Source organism: Raphanus sativus, chromosome 9 (genome assembly GCF_000801105.2).
Source record: "Raphanus sativus cultivar WK10039 chromosome 9, ASM80110v3, whole genome shotgun sequence".
In the NCBI taxonomy this organism is placed as follows: Eukaryota; Viridiplantae; Streptophyta; class Magnoliopsida; order Brassicales; family Brassicaceae; genus Raphanus; species Raphanus sativus.
In genome coordinates, this window is record NC_079519.1 from 5407637 (window position 1) to 5422563 (window position 14927).

General features: G+C 40.6%; 2 protein-coding genes and 1 pseudogene across 2 annotated transcripts; all 3 read right to left on the reverse strand.

Annotated features, from left to right (window-relative positions):
* Nucleotides 1–1266: 1266 nt before the first annotated feature.
* On the reverse strand, nt 1267–6673 carry LOC108827191 (L-type lectin-domain containing receptor kinase I.9-like; annotated as a pseudogene).
* Nucleotides 6674–7050: 377 nt separating this feature from the next.
* LOC108827192 (L-type lectin-domain containing receptor kinase I.9-like) lies at nt 7051–10593 on the reverse strand. Its single transcript, XM_018600551.2, has 2 exons — nt 10480–10593; nt 7051–9600 (listed from the first exon to the last, which is right to left on the reverse strand). The coding sequence occupies exon 2, from the start codon at nt 9585–9587 to the stop codon at nt 7461–7463; it is 2127 nt and encodes a 708-aa protein (XP_018456053.2). The 5' UTR covers nt 9588–9600; nt 10480–10593; the 3' UTR covers nt 7051–7460.
* A 1378-nt stretch (nt 10594–11971) lies between these two features.
* Nucleotides 11972–14581, reverse strand: LOC108824231 (L-type lectin-domain containing receptor kinase I.8). The gene has a single exon (XM_018597606.2). The coding sequence runs from the start codon at nt 14104–14106 to the stop codon at nt 12091–12093; it is 2016 nt and encodes a 671-aa protein (XP_018453108.2). The 5' UTR covers nt 14107–14581; the 3' UTR covers nt 11972–12090.
* Nucleotides 14582–14927: the final 346 nt, after the last annotated feature.

The following is a 14927-nucleotide window of genomic DNA, read 5'->3' on the forward strand; positions in this document are numbered from 1 at the left end:
TGGCTCTACAACTTTTAAACGATCAACATCATCAAGAACTTCTCAGTCTTTTTTATTGCTACTCCTTTTTGTCTATATTCTCACAAATTTTTTTACCTATCTTCTGTGAAATAATCCCTTTACAAATTGACAGAATTACCACTGCACTTTTCCTTTGCTTCAAACATCTTTTTGTGACAGTTCTTATATTCTCACAATGATTCTTGAAATTCTTTAACAGGGACATCAGTTTCTCACCGTTTATCAGCTACGAAAGTGACAAAATATTTTCCTACTTCTTTTCTTTTTTTTGGAGCAAACTTCCTACTTCTTTTCTATAAATTGATTTTTACATGACTTATATTTAGGAAAATTCTTTAGATTATTCAGGAAGCACCTTGAAATCTATGGAGCAATTTACATCAGACTGAGGTAACAATAAGCACTTTCATTTCATTCTAGACATATTGCTGATTTGACCCATTCAGTTTTTCTATATTCATAGGAAATTACATATGAGTGATGATTTTGACAATGTTTGGGAAGAAGAGGCGAATAAAATTTCAAAACTGTTAGAGTGGATGAAAGTTAACCGCCACAACAAAAGATGGTAATGAGTGAACTATGTTTTATTTTATTTTGTATTGATGTAAATGTTAACTTCTTATATATTTCCAATTAAGTAGGAGCAAAATAACAGTAAAAATATCTGATTTTATTTCCAATCAAGTAAAAGCAAAATAACAGTAAAAATATCCGAATTTAACCATATATATTATTTCAATTAATATTATAATTTATACAAGATAAAGTATATTAACGTTACAGAAGGTGAATGTTATCGAAATTAAACATTTAATATAAATGCCCTGTTTCTTTTAGGTAAAAGGGTTTAATAAATACTCTGTTTCATTATAAAAAGATACCACATAATTTTTAAAAAAATTAGAATACAATAAATTTGATCCGTGCTTTAGCACGGGAGTTACACTAGTAATCACTTTAAAGCTTAAGAATACCGGCAAAAGGACCAAACATCCATCAAAACCCCAAAGATCTGTACTCAGAAGACTACACTTCACATAGTACTATCCTAAGATATCTGGACTGAAACATCCATCAATAATATTTACAACAATCATCTGACATGATAAGCAGCATGAACTAGTTGTCACATGTATTTATATCAGGGTCAACTACTACTATATTCGTCGTTTCTTGAAAATGTGACTGTTGTCCAATCGTCACATCATATGTTGCTTACAATAAAAATTCTAACAATGTAAAAGTGTAAAACCCTTATTGCAATTAATAACCATACATATTTTTCTTAACAACATCCAATCTCTTTCCCAAATCCTAACATAAAACACACAGCTCTCGCTTATAAACCAAAACAGCTTTCTAACAGAGAGCCCTTTGGTAATTGACCAAAGTATGTATATAGAGGAATAATTATGCCAGAGGAAACATAAAACTACTTGTTAATAACCAATCGTAAAAGTGGATAAACATTTGTAAAGGGACAAAGAGAATAAACTGGGGCAAATAAGACCTGACTATTAGAACAATCTTGAGAGCTACTAAAGATCTGTTTGCTGATATGAATGCACATCAGGAATTACCTCCGACTGCTGATGCTGTAAAGACTGGACTCAGACTCACTATGACAGTTTTAACAGATGGTAAGAAAGTCTTCAAGTCTTAGGCTTCTCTGGCTCTGCAACTACGTGAAGAGAGTTCTTAGTCTCTGACCATGGCTGAATTGTTGGCTGACAAGCGTAAGGTGAGTGATTGGAAGACGAAGAAGACATCGAGGGACCTGACCAACTCCATGACGCAGATGAGGCTAGTAGGGAAGCTGCATCAACCATAAACGGAGCAAATGTGCCTATCCCCAAAGTATACGGTGAGAAATCTGGCAAAGGCAGGTTCTTGTTTAGGTATAAGACCACTTGTTCCATCGTAGGCCTAGACTCTGGCACGACATTTGAACAGAGCAAACCTAGTTTCATAACCATCTCGACTTCCTCGGCTATGAATTCATCTCCCAGTCTTGGATCAGCGGCATCAAGCAAAGCATCCTTTTTCCAGCACTCACAAACCCATTTGATCATATATCGTTTCTCAACTTGCAACTGCGCTTCAACGGGTCTTCTACCACATGCTACTTCGAGCATGAAAACACCAAACGCGTAAACATCAGTTCCAGTTGAAGCTCCCATTGTCACTAGCTCAGGTGCAATGTACCCTACTGTTCCCACAGCAGCTGTTGTGGCTGCATTGCCTCCGTGGTCATGAAACCTAGCCATGCCAAAATCCCCTAATCTACCATTGAACTCGGCGTCCAACATAACGTTGGAAGATTTAACATCTCGGTGCAGAACAACTCGGTCAGCACCTGTATGAAGGTACCACAGAGCAGATGCTATTCCTTTAACAACCACAAGTCTTTGCGACCAAGAAAGAACAGCTTTCGTATCATCAAACAAATGCTCGTCAAGGCTACCGTTGGGCATGTACTCGGAGACAAGAAGGAGTTCGTGCTTTCTCCTACAATACCCGAAAAGAGGAACAAGATTCCTGTGTTTCAGATATCTCATGCTGACAACTTCAGCCAGAAATTGCTTCAAACCTTCATCACCATTATGGGAGACTCTCTTCACTGCTACTTCTCTGCCCTGCGGAATAGTTCCTTTATAGACCTCACCGAACCCACCTTTTCCGAGGAACTCATCCTTGCTGAAACCCTTTGTTGCTTTGTACAAGGACTTGTAAGAGAACCTATGTGCATCAAACTCCTCCTCCCATGATTCAGAAACTTCTGAATACTTCTTCCTCCTGCGGACATAAACTCCTGCAAGAACAGCCAATACCACAATACCCAAACACACAACCAGGAGGACAATAATCCATGGAGGTAGATTCTGATGCGGACCTAGAGGTAGTTTCTCATGCCGACCTAGAGGTAGATTCTCATGCGGACCTATAGAGTAAGGAGCTTTAGGAAGTTTTGAGAAGTCAAGTCGATGCAGTGATCCTTTGCCTGTGCTAAAACTCCACCAAAGAATATAGTGATCACTCACCGCGTTCCCTGTTGATGCTGAGAATCCAACATACAGTTGAGATCTATTCGGAAAAATCTCTTCAAGGTTGATTGGGTGTGACAAAAGAGGCCGACTTGGCCGCTTCTGGACTTGAAGAGGTGCGAGCCAGACACTGAGCATAGTGCCGTCATAATCCACCCAGACCTGTATAGGCTTTCCACTCAAGAGGTTCATGCTTTCGTTTTTCCCTTTCATGTCGGAATAGTAAGCTGCCGGAGCTACTGCAAGAGATACAGGGTTGTTCACATCAATACCCACGTGATTGCTTTTGGCATCTTTGAACTCAGGGTTCCAAATAGTGTCAAGCTCAACAGCAAGAGCGTGAGATCCATTTGCTGATGCGTTGAAAGCCCCCAAGTATCTTGTCTCTTGTGCGTGCGAGAATTCCAAAAAAGAAGATACTAAAAAGGTAAGACCATGGCCGCCTTCAACACGTGGCTTAGGCACCAGAGCACACACGAAATGTGTTGAGAAGGAACTGAACTGAATTGGTCTCGTGTAGAATGCCCGGCCCATTTGATACGCTCAGCTGCAATGCTCCACTGGGAAGTACTTTTGCAGCAGCGATTAGATAAAGATTTTCTTGGGAGCTAAAGTTTTCATAGACAAACCTGGTCTCTTGTTGACTTGATAGAGAAACAAGAAGATGAAGAGAAGAGATGATCAGGATCTGAAGTAGCCAACGAGCCATTGAAGATGATGAATAAGAGAGTCTGGATCTGATGTGCATCTCAAAAACCTCGCAAGCTGGAGAAAAGGATGTGAGCTTATGTTTCAGTGATCCAAAGCCTATCAATATTGCTTTCTTATAAACTGGACTCCACTAACACGAGGATATTAAATTAATGTAGAGAAACAAAGCTTAACGCGGTTTTTCAAAAAGATTCCCATTCGGACAATATCTTAACGTATATGATATCAACTTCAGTCCAAATTGACAACGCAAAAAGGGTGAAGAAAACATTTCTAAATTAATAAAAGCAATGAAAACTGAGAGCAACTATAGTTAGGGTGGTCCTACCTACCTTGTTTACCTTAACCCATTAGGATTCTTTAATTAAAGCTCTACAGAGTGCAGGACACATGAACAAAAAAAATCACATGAATAGGCTAAGATTGGAGAGAAGAAAATTCATAAATGTAAATGAAAATCAGATGAGAGATTGGTGGTCAAATAACGAAGGAAGAATCCAAGAATCAGCTGGGTGATAGGACATGCAACTTCAAGATATTCCTCCATTAAGACTCTCAGTTCTGGCACATGATTTGTGCAAAGCAAACGTCAGCTGAGCTAAATTATTCCTCGGATCTAAACCATTTTCTGACCGTCTGTCGAGTGGTATCCACACATGTCTCTTTCCAAAGGTAAGAGCATCACTAACCCAAAAACCCAATTTGGGTCTCTTAATAATTTTTAAGTATTAAATATTACCTAGTTAAGATACACCAACATTTTTGTGCTCTAATGGGAATCTCTTATTTAGGGATTCTTAAAGAAAAAGTGTGTGTACTCAAATCATGAGCTATCATGAGCTACGTAACAACACAATTCAGACATGCAAAAGCTCTGATTCCATAGGTAAGCATCACTCAAATCTCGAAACAAAGTGTGTGTACTTTAATTCCATCAGAAGAGCTTAACAGGAGAGGAAGATTTGGTTTACCTCTGGAGAAACTTTCCTTGCATCTAATAAATCAGCTTTGTTTCCAGCAAGAGCCATCACCATATTAGGGTTACCTATTGAGACACAACAACAACAAAACAAAGATATCAAGTCAAATACCCCATTATAGCAAACACGCCTCACCAACTAGCAGTATATAAAGATAGACCATAGTCAGCGATTATCATACCTTGTACCTGCAGTTCCTGAACCCAGTTCTTAGCCCTCTCAAATGAGCCCTGAACCCAGTTCTTAGCCCTCTCAAATGAGCCCCTGTGAAAATAGAAAAAAAAATGTTAAGCACACCTAAAGAGCCCACTGCTGATTAGTGGCAAGGGGTTGAGAATAATTGGTACTTGATTAGTAATGTCAAAGACAATAATGGCAGCAGCAGCACCCCGGTAGTACATAGGAGCCAAGCTACAATGACGTTCCTGACCAGCTGTATCCCAAACTTTGAAAGTTGCATCATTCACAGCCAATGTTTGAGAGAAGAAAGCTGCACCTATCGTTGATTTCTGTTCACATCAAAAAGTATGAAAAACACAGTCCAAAACCATGCAATTTTTACGCTCAATGGTGTTACTTCAAGTTCACTTAACAACAAATCTGCAAATAAGAAACGTAGTATAAAAAAAATACTCTCAACTACATCATAATTTTGTTTACTTAAATAACTCTGATAAAAAAAAAAACATGGCCACATCCTCAGTACTAAGAAACTACAGATCAACATGTTTCTAACTCCTGTCTGTAGCGAGGATCAGATCAACATGCTTAACTCCACATTTCAGGGGACAGAAGGTGAATACAAGCAAGTCCATGGTAGTTGACAACACTAAGAGCAACTACAGAACATAACTGAAGTTTGAGGACAACACAGTAGCCTGAGAAGTGAAATAATCGGAGCATACATACCTGATAATCCGCGTCGACAAATACGTGAAAACATTTCCCCCACAAATGATAAAACAATAACTGTGCTGTTAGCCTCAATTCATGGAACTCTCTCCTTGATAATAATCACCAATCTCTTTATAAGTCATTTTAAGCACTCCAGCGTTTTCAAGCAAACACAATATAAGCAATCTGTCATCACATAGCATTTGCATCAGCTAGAGAATAATAATAAATATACCACTGGACATAAATTCATAAAGAGATATTCACAACATTACATGCTTATACTTGATCAAACAAAAGAATGTTGCCATGGAGCGAGCGAACAAAGCTACCAGATCGGATGATCCCATGCAATTTTTACACCAAAACCCTTAGCTTTATACTGATGAAACATGCAATCTGTCAACGATCCAATCAAAATTCTCCAGGAAGAAAATCAATCCAAGTCAAGTCACCATCTGAGGATAAACCAAAAAGATCCCACAAGGAATATACGAAATCAGTACTGACCGATTTGGCGTCCATGTTCTTGTTTCCAGCGGTGGCCATGATTGTTGATCTGAAGCTTGGGAAATCCGGGAGAAGATAGAACTGAACGATTTCACCGTGACACAAGAGCCGTCTCTTCCATTCCCTGCTCAACCAACGTCGCTTATATTTATTGCTATTTTCCATTTTTTTTCAATCCTACTTTTAGGCTAAAAGACGCTCTCAAGAGCCCCGGACAATGATGCTCTAACTTGAAGCACAAAGGCATATGTGTCGGTCGGTTGCTCAGCAAGCTGCAAGCTCTGAGGATATTAATTGTGGTATCCAATCTAGTTTCCAACGTGACTGTGGTGGTTATTTTATCTCTGTTGTGAGGAACGTAAAAGCCTAAAAAAAATAACAGAACTTATTAACCTTCCCTTTTAACATATCCGTCTCTAACAGATACATCAGAAGCCTTGATTGGATCAAAGCACACAACAACCTTTACCACCGGGAATTGGGAGGACGAAGACCAAGGAATAAACTTTCATTTGATTTTTTTTTTTTTAAGCTTCAACATTGTACATTGGAGAATTAGTAGAGGGGCTAGTTTATAAATTTTCTAATTTTTGTCAAACATTTTTCCACAACGATTATTATTTGGGAAAAAAAAAATCAACACAAAACGTTTTACGTTTGAGCTTCTTCAAATTGTGAGATTTCAACGCTGGCTTAACTTTTAATAGTTTATCTGTTTATTGGATCGAATACTTTTATCTGGACTGAAACATCCATCCATATTTACAACAATCATCTGACATCATAATACACAGCATGAACCAGTCAACATGTACTGGCACTGCTTAACATTTTCTCTCAAATACAAGCAAAACTCTTATTTCAATTAATAATAATACGTATTTTTACTAACCACATCCAATCTCTTTCTCAAATCATAAAAATATCTATTCTTCGGATTCGTTACTAACATACACATTTCCTGCTTATAAACCAAAACATCTTTCTAAGAGAAAGCCATTTAGTATCTGACCAACGTGTATATTGAGGAGAAATCTCATTTCCGTACTTGTTATCAGAGAAAGGAAACATAAACTTTATGTTTATAATCTCAATCAATAAGTAGATAAACATTTTGCAAACGGACATACTGAGTATATTGGGACAAGTGAGAGACTGATAAATCTTGAGAGCTGCTATAGATCTGATTGCTGATATGAACGTACATCATGAATTACCTCTGCCTGCTGCTGATGCTGTTAAGATTTGGACTCAAAAACTCTTCTGTAGGCGACTGATAGTTTCAACAGCTGGTTGGTTAGAAAGTCTGAGTCTTAGGCTTCTCTGGTTCTGCAACTATGTGTAGAGAGTTCTTAGTCTCTATTGTCTGCCCCCATGGCTGATATGTTGACTGACCAGCGTATGGCGAGTGGGTTGCAGAAGATGAAGACATCGAGGGAGCTGACCAACTCCACGAAGCGGATGAGACTACCAGAGAAGCTGCATCAACCAGAACCGGAGCAAATGTACCGATCCCCACAGTATATGGTGAGAAATCTGGCAACGGCAGGTTGTTATTTAGGTATAAGACCACTTGTTCCATCGTAGGCCTAGACTCTGGCACGATATTTGAACAGAGCAACCCGAGTTTCATAACCATCTCGACTTCCTCTGGTAAGAACTCATCTCCCAGTCTCGGGTCAGTGGCCTCAAGCAAAGCATCCTTCTTCCAACACTCACAAACCCATTTGATCATATGTCGTTTCTCGGCTTCCAACTGCGGTTCCACTGGTCTTCTTCCACAGGCTACTTCAAGCATGAAAACACCAAAGGCGTAAACATCAGTTCCAGTTGAAGCTCCCATCGTGATTAGCTCAGGCGCCATGTACCCTACTGTTCCCACCGCAGCTGTTGTGGCCGCATCGCCTCCATGTTCATGAAACCTAGCCATGCCAAAATCCCCTAACCTACCATTGAACTCCGCGTCCAGCATAACGTTGGAAGCTTTGACATCTCGGTGCAGAACAACTTGGTCAGCAGCTGTATGGAGGTACCACAGAGCAGACGCTATTCCTTTAACAACCCCAAGTCTCCGTGACCAAGGAAGAACCGGTTTCGTCTCATCAAACAAATGCTCGTCAAGGCTACCGTTGGGCATGTACTCCGAGACAAGAAGAAGCTCCCGCTTTCTCCTGCAATACCCGAAAAGTGGAACAAGATTCCTGTGTTTCAGACATTCCATGCTCACCACTTCAGCCACGAATTGCTTCACACCTTCATCACCATTATAGGACACTCTCTTTACTGCTATTTCTCTGCCTTGCGGAAGATCTCCTCTATAGACTTCACCAAAGCCTCCTTTTCCGATGAAGTCATCCTTGCTGAAACCCTTTGTTGCTTTGTACAAGGACTTGTAAGAGAACCTATGCGCATCAAAATCCTTCTCCCATGTTTCAGAAACTTCAGAATACTTCTTCCTCCTGTAGACATAAAGTCCAGCAAGAAAAGCCAAAACCGCTACAGCCACACAAACAACCAGGATAATAATCCACCGAGGTAGATTCTTATGCGGAGCTCTAGGATGAGGAACTTTAGGAAGCTTTGAGATGTCAAGTCCATGCAGTGATCCTCTGCCTGTGCTGAAACTCCACCAGAGAATATACTGACCACTCACCGCGTTCCCTGTTGCTGCAGAGAAGCCAACAAACAGTTTGGATCTATTAGGAAAAATCTCTTCAAGGTTGATTGGGTGTGACAAAAGTGGCCGGCTTGGCTTCAGGACTTTAAGAGGTGCGATCCAGACACTGAGCATAGTGCCATCATAATCCACCCAGACCTGTATAGGCTTCCCACTCAAGAGGTTCATGCTTTCGTTTCTCCCTTTCATGTCTGAATAGTAAGACGCCCGAGCTACTGCGAGAGATACAGGGTTGTTCACATCAATACCAAGGTGGTTACTACCTTCGGTGTCTTTGTACTCAGGGTTCCATATAGTGTCAAGCTCAACAGCAAGAGCGTGAGATCCATTTGCTGACGCGTTGAAAATCCCCAAGAATCTTGAATCTTGTGCGTGCGAGAAATCCAGAGAAGGAGATACTAAAAAGGTAAGACCATGGCCGCCTTCAACACCTGGCTTAGGCACCAGAGCACACACGAAATGTGTTGAGAAGGAACTGAACTGAATTGGTTTCTTGTAGAACGCCCGGCCTATTTGATGATCTGAATCGTTTGTCAGCTGCAATAATCCACTGGGAAGTACTTTTGCAGCAGCATCTAGATAAAGATCTTCTTGGGAGTTAGAGTTTTCATAGACAAACCTTGTCTCTTGTTGACTTGATAGAGAGATGAGATGAAGAGCAGAGATAACCAGGATCTGAAGTAGCCAACGAGTCATTGCAGATGATGAAACAGAGAGTCTGGATCTGATGTGTAAATATTCTCTCATAAAACCTCGCAAGCTGGAGAAAAGGTGAACAAGAAAAGAATGAGAGCTTCTGTTTCAGTGATCCAAGCCTATAAAACTTTTTAATATCATTTTATTAACAAAAGGACTCATCATTTCTTTTTCTGGCTTTACATACTGTACTCGATTAGCACGATGATATTAAATTAGTCAAGAAATAAAGCTTAACGTGGTTTCAAAATATTCCATTTCAGACAAATACTTTTTTTAACGTATATGATATTATCAACTTCAGTCCAAAATGACAACGCAACTGCTACACTGAAGCTATTATCTTATAATATAATACGTGTAAGAAGCATCAATATACGTTTAGGGGGGGACCGTGCACCAACTTTTATGGGATTCGTCTTCTACTTGAAGCTATCTTCTAAGGAAGCAGACAAAAGATAATATTTTAATGAAAACCATATTTTAAACATGTCCTTGACCTTTCGGAGCAGAATAAAAAAATTCTCCCATGTTTTGTAATGATATTTCAACACAATAGACCAAAAGGAAGACGCCTAGGAAAGCCTGGTATGATCATGACAACTACAAGTGTTTTTAAAAATGAAAAGTAATAGACACTGTGGTTACGTCCCTACCTTTGTTGATTACATTCTCACAGGAACAACAAATTAAGTAACTAAGCTAAGATTAGAGAGAAGGAAGTATTGACAACTGACTATAACATAATACTTTCCTGTGCTACTCATGATCCACCAAATGAAGGTGGGAATTGCATAGACAAGATTAGACCGAAGCGGTTTAGTTCTCATAGAAAACCTAAAGGTACAATTGATAAACTTAATTACTAGCTAATCAGCTTTATTTTTATGGCAGCAGGAGATAAGTATGTTAGTGAAAAAAACATTAATTTAAATGAAAATACCTGCTAACGAAAGGAAGAATCCAAAACAATCAGCAGGGGAATTCAAGCAACTTCAAGATATACCTCCATTGAGACTCTGCAATCCTCAGAGCTGAGAATACTACTCTCTCAACAATCGGATCTAAACCGTTTTTCGAGTGGCATCCACACATGTCTCTTCCCAAAGGTTACTTCAAGCACAAAGACACAAATGTGGGTTGCTAAAAAAGCTGCAATTGTTGCAACCTCTTGGGGAGATTTGGCCTCCAGTTTCCACAGAGACTGCATTGGTTAACCTCAGTATCTAACATACCATCAGAACCGTTGATATGTGAGCCCCTGTGTGCAACAACCTTTACTACCAGGAAGAACATTGCATCATACATATTTTTTTTCTCCCATCTAGAGAGCAGAGAGAGAGATAAGCTACTCCAAGAACCTAAGATCACTATTAAAACCAGTAGAACCAAGCATTGTGCTGAGAGTTTTGAAAAGCAATTGAGCAACACCAAGCAGATAAAAAAAAAGGAGAATTCACCTTCAACTAATCCCTAATCGAGGCTTCAGAATCTACGAGTGTCTAATTTTTCCTTTTCCGTTCATCGGCCGTCTCTATTCCGGCGAAGAATACAGCTGATACAACGACGAGAATCGTCATCTCCGTCAGAAGCTTTAGGCACGACGCAGAGAAAGGAATAAACTGAAACTGACATTTAAATCCTCAACTTCTAAAAATAATCCAAAAGAGCCCTTAACTCCTAAATAGATCATTTTAATCCAGACTCTCTGTCAAACAAGCACAATAAATCATAAATTGCCGGAGCTAATTCATTAATTAATTAATTTATACATTCTCTAAAACATTTTTTTCACAATAATATATAGGCCTGGGCGTTCGGGTACCCATTCGGGTTCGGTTCGGGTTTTTCGGATTTCGGTTCTATTTTGTAACACCTTCTAGGTCCCATTCTAGTAAATCTACAAGTTCGGTTCGGGTTCGGATATAACACATCGGTTTCGGTTCGGTTCGGATAATACCCGAAGTAACCATATATCATTCGGATTCGGGTTATATAAGATCGGTTCGGATATACCCTAAGTAAAATCTAAAATTCAATAGAAAAACATAAAAAAATATACTTATTTATATATAATGGAGTATTTAAGATATTTTTTTAAAAAAATTAGATACTTATTGTTAGATATCATGTTGAAATAAACATGAAATTGAATATTTGAAGTACATATTTATGTTTTAAATATTTATATTATATATTAATTCGGACATTCGGATCGGTTTGTTCGGATATTTTTCGGGTTTTTCGGGTTTTTCGGGTTTTTCGGATTATCCATTCGGGTTCGGTTAATAACACTTCGGGTTCGGATATGTTTTGTAACACCCTACAAGATCCATTCGGATATTTTTTAGAATTCGGATTCGGTTCGGATCGGGTTTTTCGGTTCGGGTTCGGTTCGGATTTCGGATTACGGGTTTTATGCCCAGCCCTAATAATATATCCTTTTGCAAGCAAATTATGACAAAATAAAAAGAAATCTTCGCAAAAAAGAGAAAACAAAACAAATTACAAGAACACAAGGCTTCAGCGTTGAGTTTAAGTTTGTTATTAGATCTCAACGTCCTACTCCGTACTGGATCGAGTGAGTAATAAACATAGACTCACTCGCCGAACCGTCAGACACCACCACAGACGAGCTTCCTCCCACCACGACCGAACTAAGCACCCCAATCCCCGGAGAATCCGGAGAGAAATCCGGCAACGGAACCAGCTCCTCAAGGTACTGCACCACTCTCTCCATCTCCGGCCTCGCTTCCGGGACTAGATTCGTGCACAGCAGCCCCACTTTCATCACCAACTCCACAGACCTAGACTCAAACGCCTCACCACCACCTCTCAGCTTCTCATCTCGAGCCTCCAGCATATCCTTCTTCCTCCAGCACTCACAAACCCATCTCACAAGAAACTGCTTCTCCACCGCCTCCGTCATCTCCACGGGCCTCCTCCCGCATGCCACTTCGAGCAAGAACGCTCCGAACGCGTACACGTCGGTTCTCGTCGAAGCTCCCATCGAAGTCAGCTCGGGAGCCATGTATCCCACTGTTCCCACAGCTCCCGTAGTCGTCGGGTTAGCTCCGTGTTCGTGGTACCTCGCCATACCGAAGTCTCCCAGCTTCCCGTTAAACTCCGAGTCCAGCATCACGTTGGAAGCTTTGATGTCTCTGTGGAGAACCACCTGCGTCGCTTCTCTGTGCAAGTAACAAACCGCTGACGCTATTCCTTTAACAATCCAAAACCTTTTCGACCAAGTAAGAGCCGCCGGTTCTTGGTTATAAAACAAGAACCGGTCTAGGCTTCCATTAGGCATGTACTCGGAGACGAGAAAGAACTCTCCCTTCCTCCTGCAGTACCCGAGTAGCGGGACTAAGTTCCTGTGGTCTAACCTCCCCATGCTCGCGATCTCCGCCACGAACTGCTTCATCCCTCGCTCTCCTCCTCCGTCGCGGTGTGAGAATCTTTTCACCGCTACTACGTCTCCTTCCCGAGGGAGAGTTCCTTTGTAGACTTCTCCGAACCCTCCTTTGCCGAGAAACCCGTCTCTGTGGAAACCTCTCGTTGCTTTGTAGATAGTTTTGTAAGAGTAACGGTGTGGACCGTACTCTTTCTCCCACTCCTCTCTTACTTCCGCGTACTTGTTTCTCCTGTAGAGGTAAGCTCCTCCGAGAAGCAGCAAGATTATGATTCCGAGGACGATCAAGAGAAGAATCATCAGAGTAGAGAGTTTTTTCTTGGGACGAGGGACGTTAGGGAGTTTAGAGATGTCTAGGCTCTGTAGTGACTGTTTGCTTCTGCTGAAAGACCAACCGAGTATGTAATGGTTGTTTGCTAACTGCCCTGTTGCCGCAGAGAATCCCACAAACATTCTTCCCTGGAGAACCTGTGAGAGATCGAGGGGTGTTGAGATGAGACTCCGGCTCGGCTTCTGAGCGTTAAGAGGCGCAAGTGAAACGTTTAGCACGGTTCCATCGTAGTCCACCCAGACCTGGATGGAATCTCCACTCAAGAGATTGATGCTTTTACTCCGACCTTGTTTGTCTGAAAAGTAAGCAGCTGGAGCAGAGACGTTCGACATGAGGCTGTTCACGTCGACGCCAACGTGGTTGTTATCGATGTCGTCGAACTCCGCGCTTTGGACTGTATCAAGCTCGACAGCGAAGATGCGAGACGAAGGTGATCCGTTGCTTGTGGTGTTGAAAAGGCCCAAGTACTGAGTTGCATCTGCCTCTGAGAGATTCGTGGTGGGAGATAGGAAGAAGGCTATCCCGTTCCCTCCGGTTTTTCCCGGTTTAAGCACCATCGCACACACGAAATGAGTGTAGAAGGAGAGGTGGGATTCATCAGATGAGTTGAAGAACTCCAAGGGATGCTTGAAGAAAGCGTGACCCATCTTTTGCTCTGAAGTGTTGGTTAGCTGGAGTAGTCCACTGGGAAGGATCTGAGCGACCCCATCAACTTGGAGATCTCCCTGGCGAAAACCGTTGAAGATGAAGCTGGTTTCTTGCTGACTTGAGGGATGAATCAGAAGAAGAAAAGAGATCACCATCCAGATCAGATCCAGTCCTTGAGCCATTTGTTAATGGAACAGAGTTTTTTTTTTTTGCTATATTGAGAATAAATAAGCTTGTCTCTGACTCTGAGTCAATGGTAATGGTAAATAACTATCTTCTCCATCTGCAGAAACAAGGTCATATCATTGCTCCACAAGAAGAACATTCTGCATTTTGCCATTTCCAAGAAATTTTGGCAACAGTTGACTTAAAAAGAATATGGTAATTTCCAGAGACAGCTATTCATATATTTTGTATTCTTCGTTTTAAAAGAATATTCAAATGCCAAAGGCTTCTGACTGATCGTCATACCAAGTCCTACTTTTCTTAAACCATACAGAAAGTTTATCTGTCACTATCTATGGATATTTTAATTCTGTTGCCTGTGGTTCATGGGTGAATCATGCATCTCCTAGGATACCTTGCAGGTACTTGAGATCAGCATGAATAAGGATAAAGACTAACACCATTTGTAAACAATTTCGTAACCAGAATATGTATCAGCTCTCTCACTACAGAACAAACGACAACCTGTTGACTTCATTGTCAAAGAACAAAAAAAAAACTGATGCAAATCTGTTGGGATTGTGAAAGCCCATGTCCAACTCTATTTATCTGATTAGTACGATATTGTCCACTTTGGGCCTTAATGGCAAGCCCGCATGGATTTAATTTTGGTTTCTATCCCAAAAGGCCTCGTACTAATTAGAGTTAGACTTCTCTTTATATATTAGACACTTCTTGTCTAATTCTCCAATGTGGGACTTAGATTGCATCTCTCAAAATCCTCTCACACAGAGTTCAAGCTTTTGCAAAATCTCTAATGTTTGAATGTTATATAATC

Bases quoted from the DNA above. Each gene is read 5' to 3' on its own strand.
- LOC108827192 (XM_018600551.2), bottom strand. From the start codon at position 9,587: ATGAGAGAATATTTACACATCAGATCCAGACTCTCTGTTTCATCATCT.
- LOC108824231 (XM_018597606.2), bottom strand. From the start codon at position 14,106: ATGGCTCAAGGACTGGATCTGATCTGGATGGTGATCTCTTTTCTTCTT.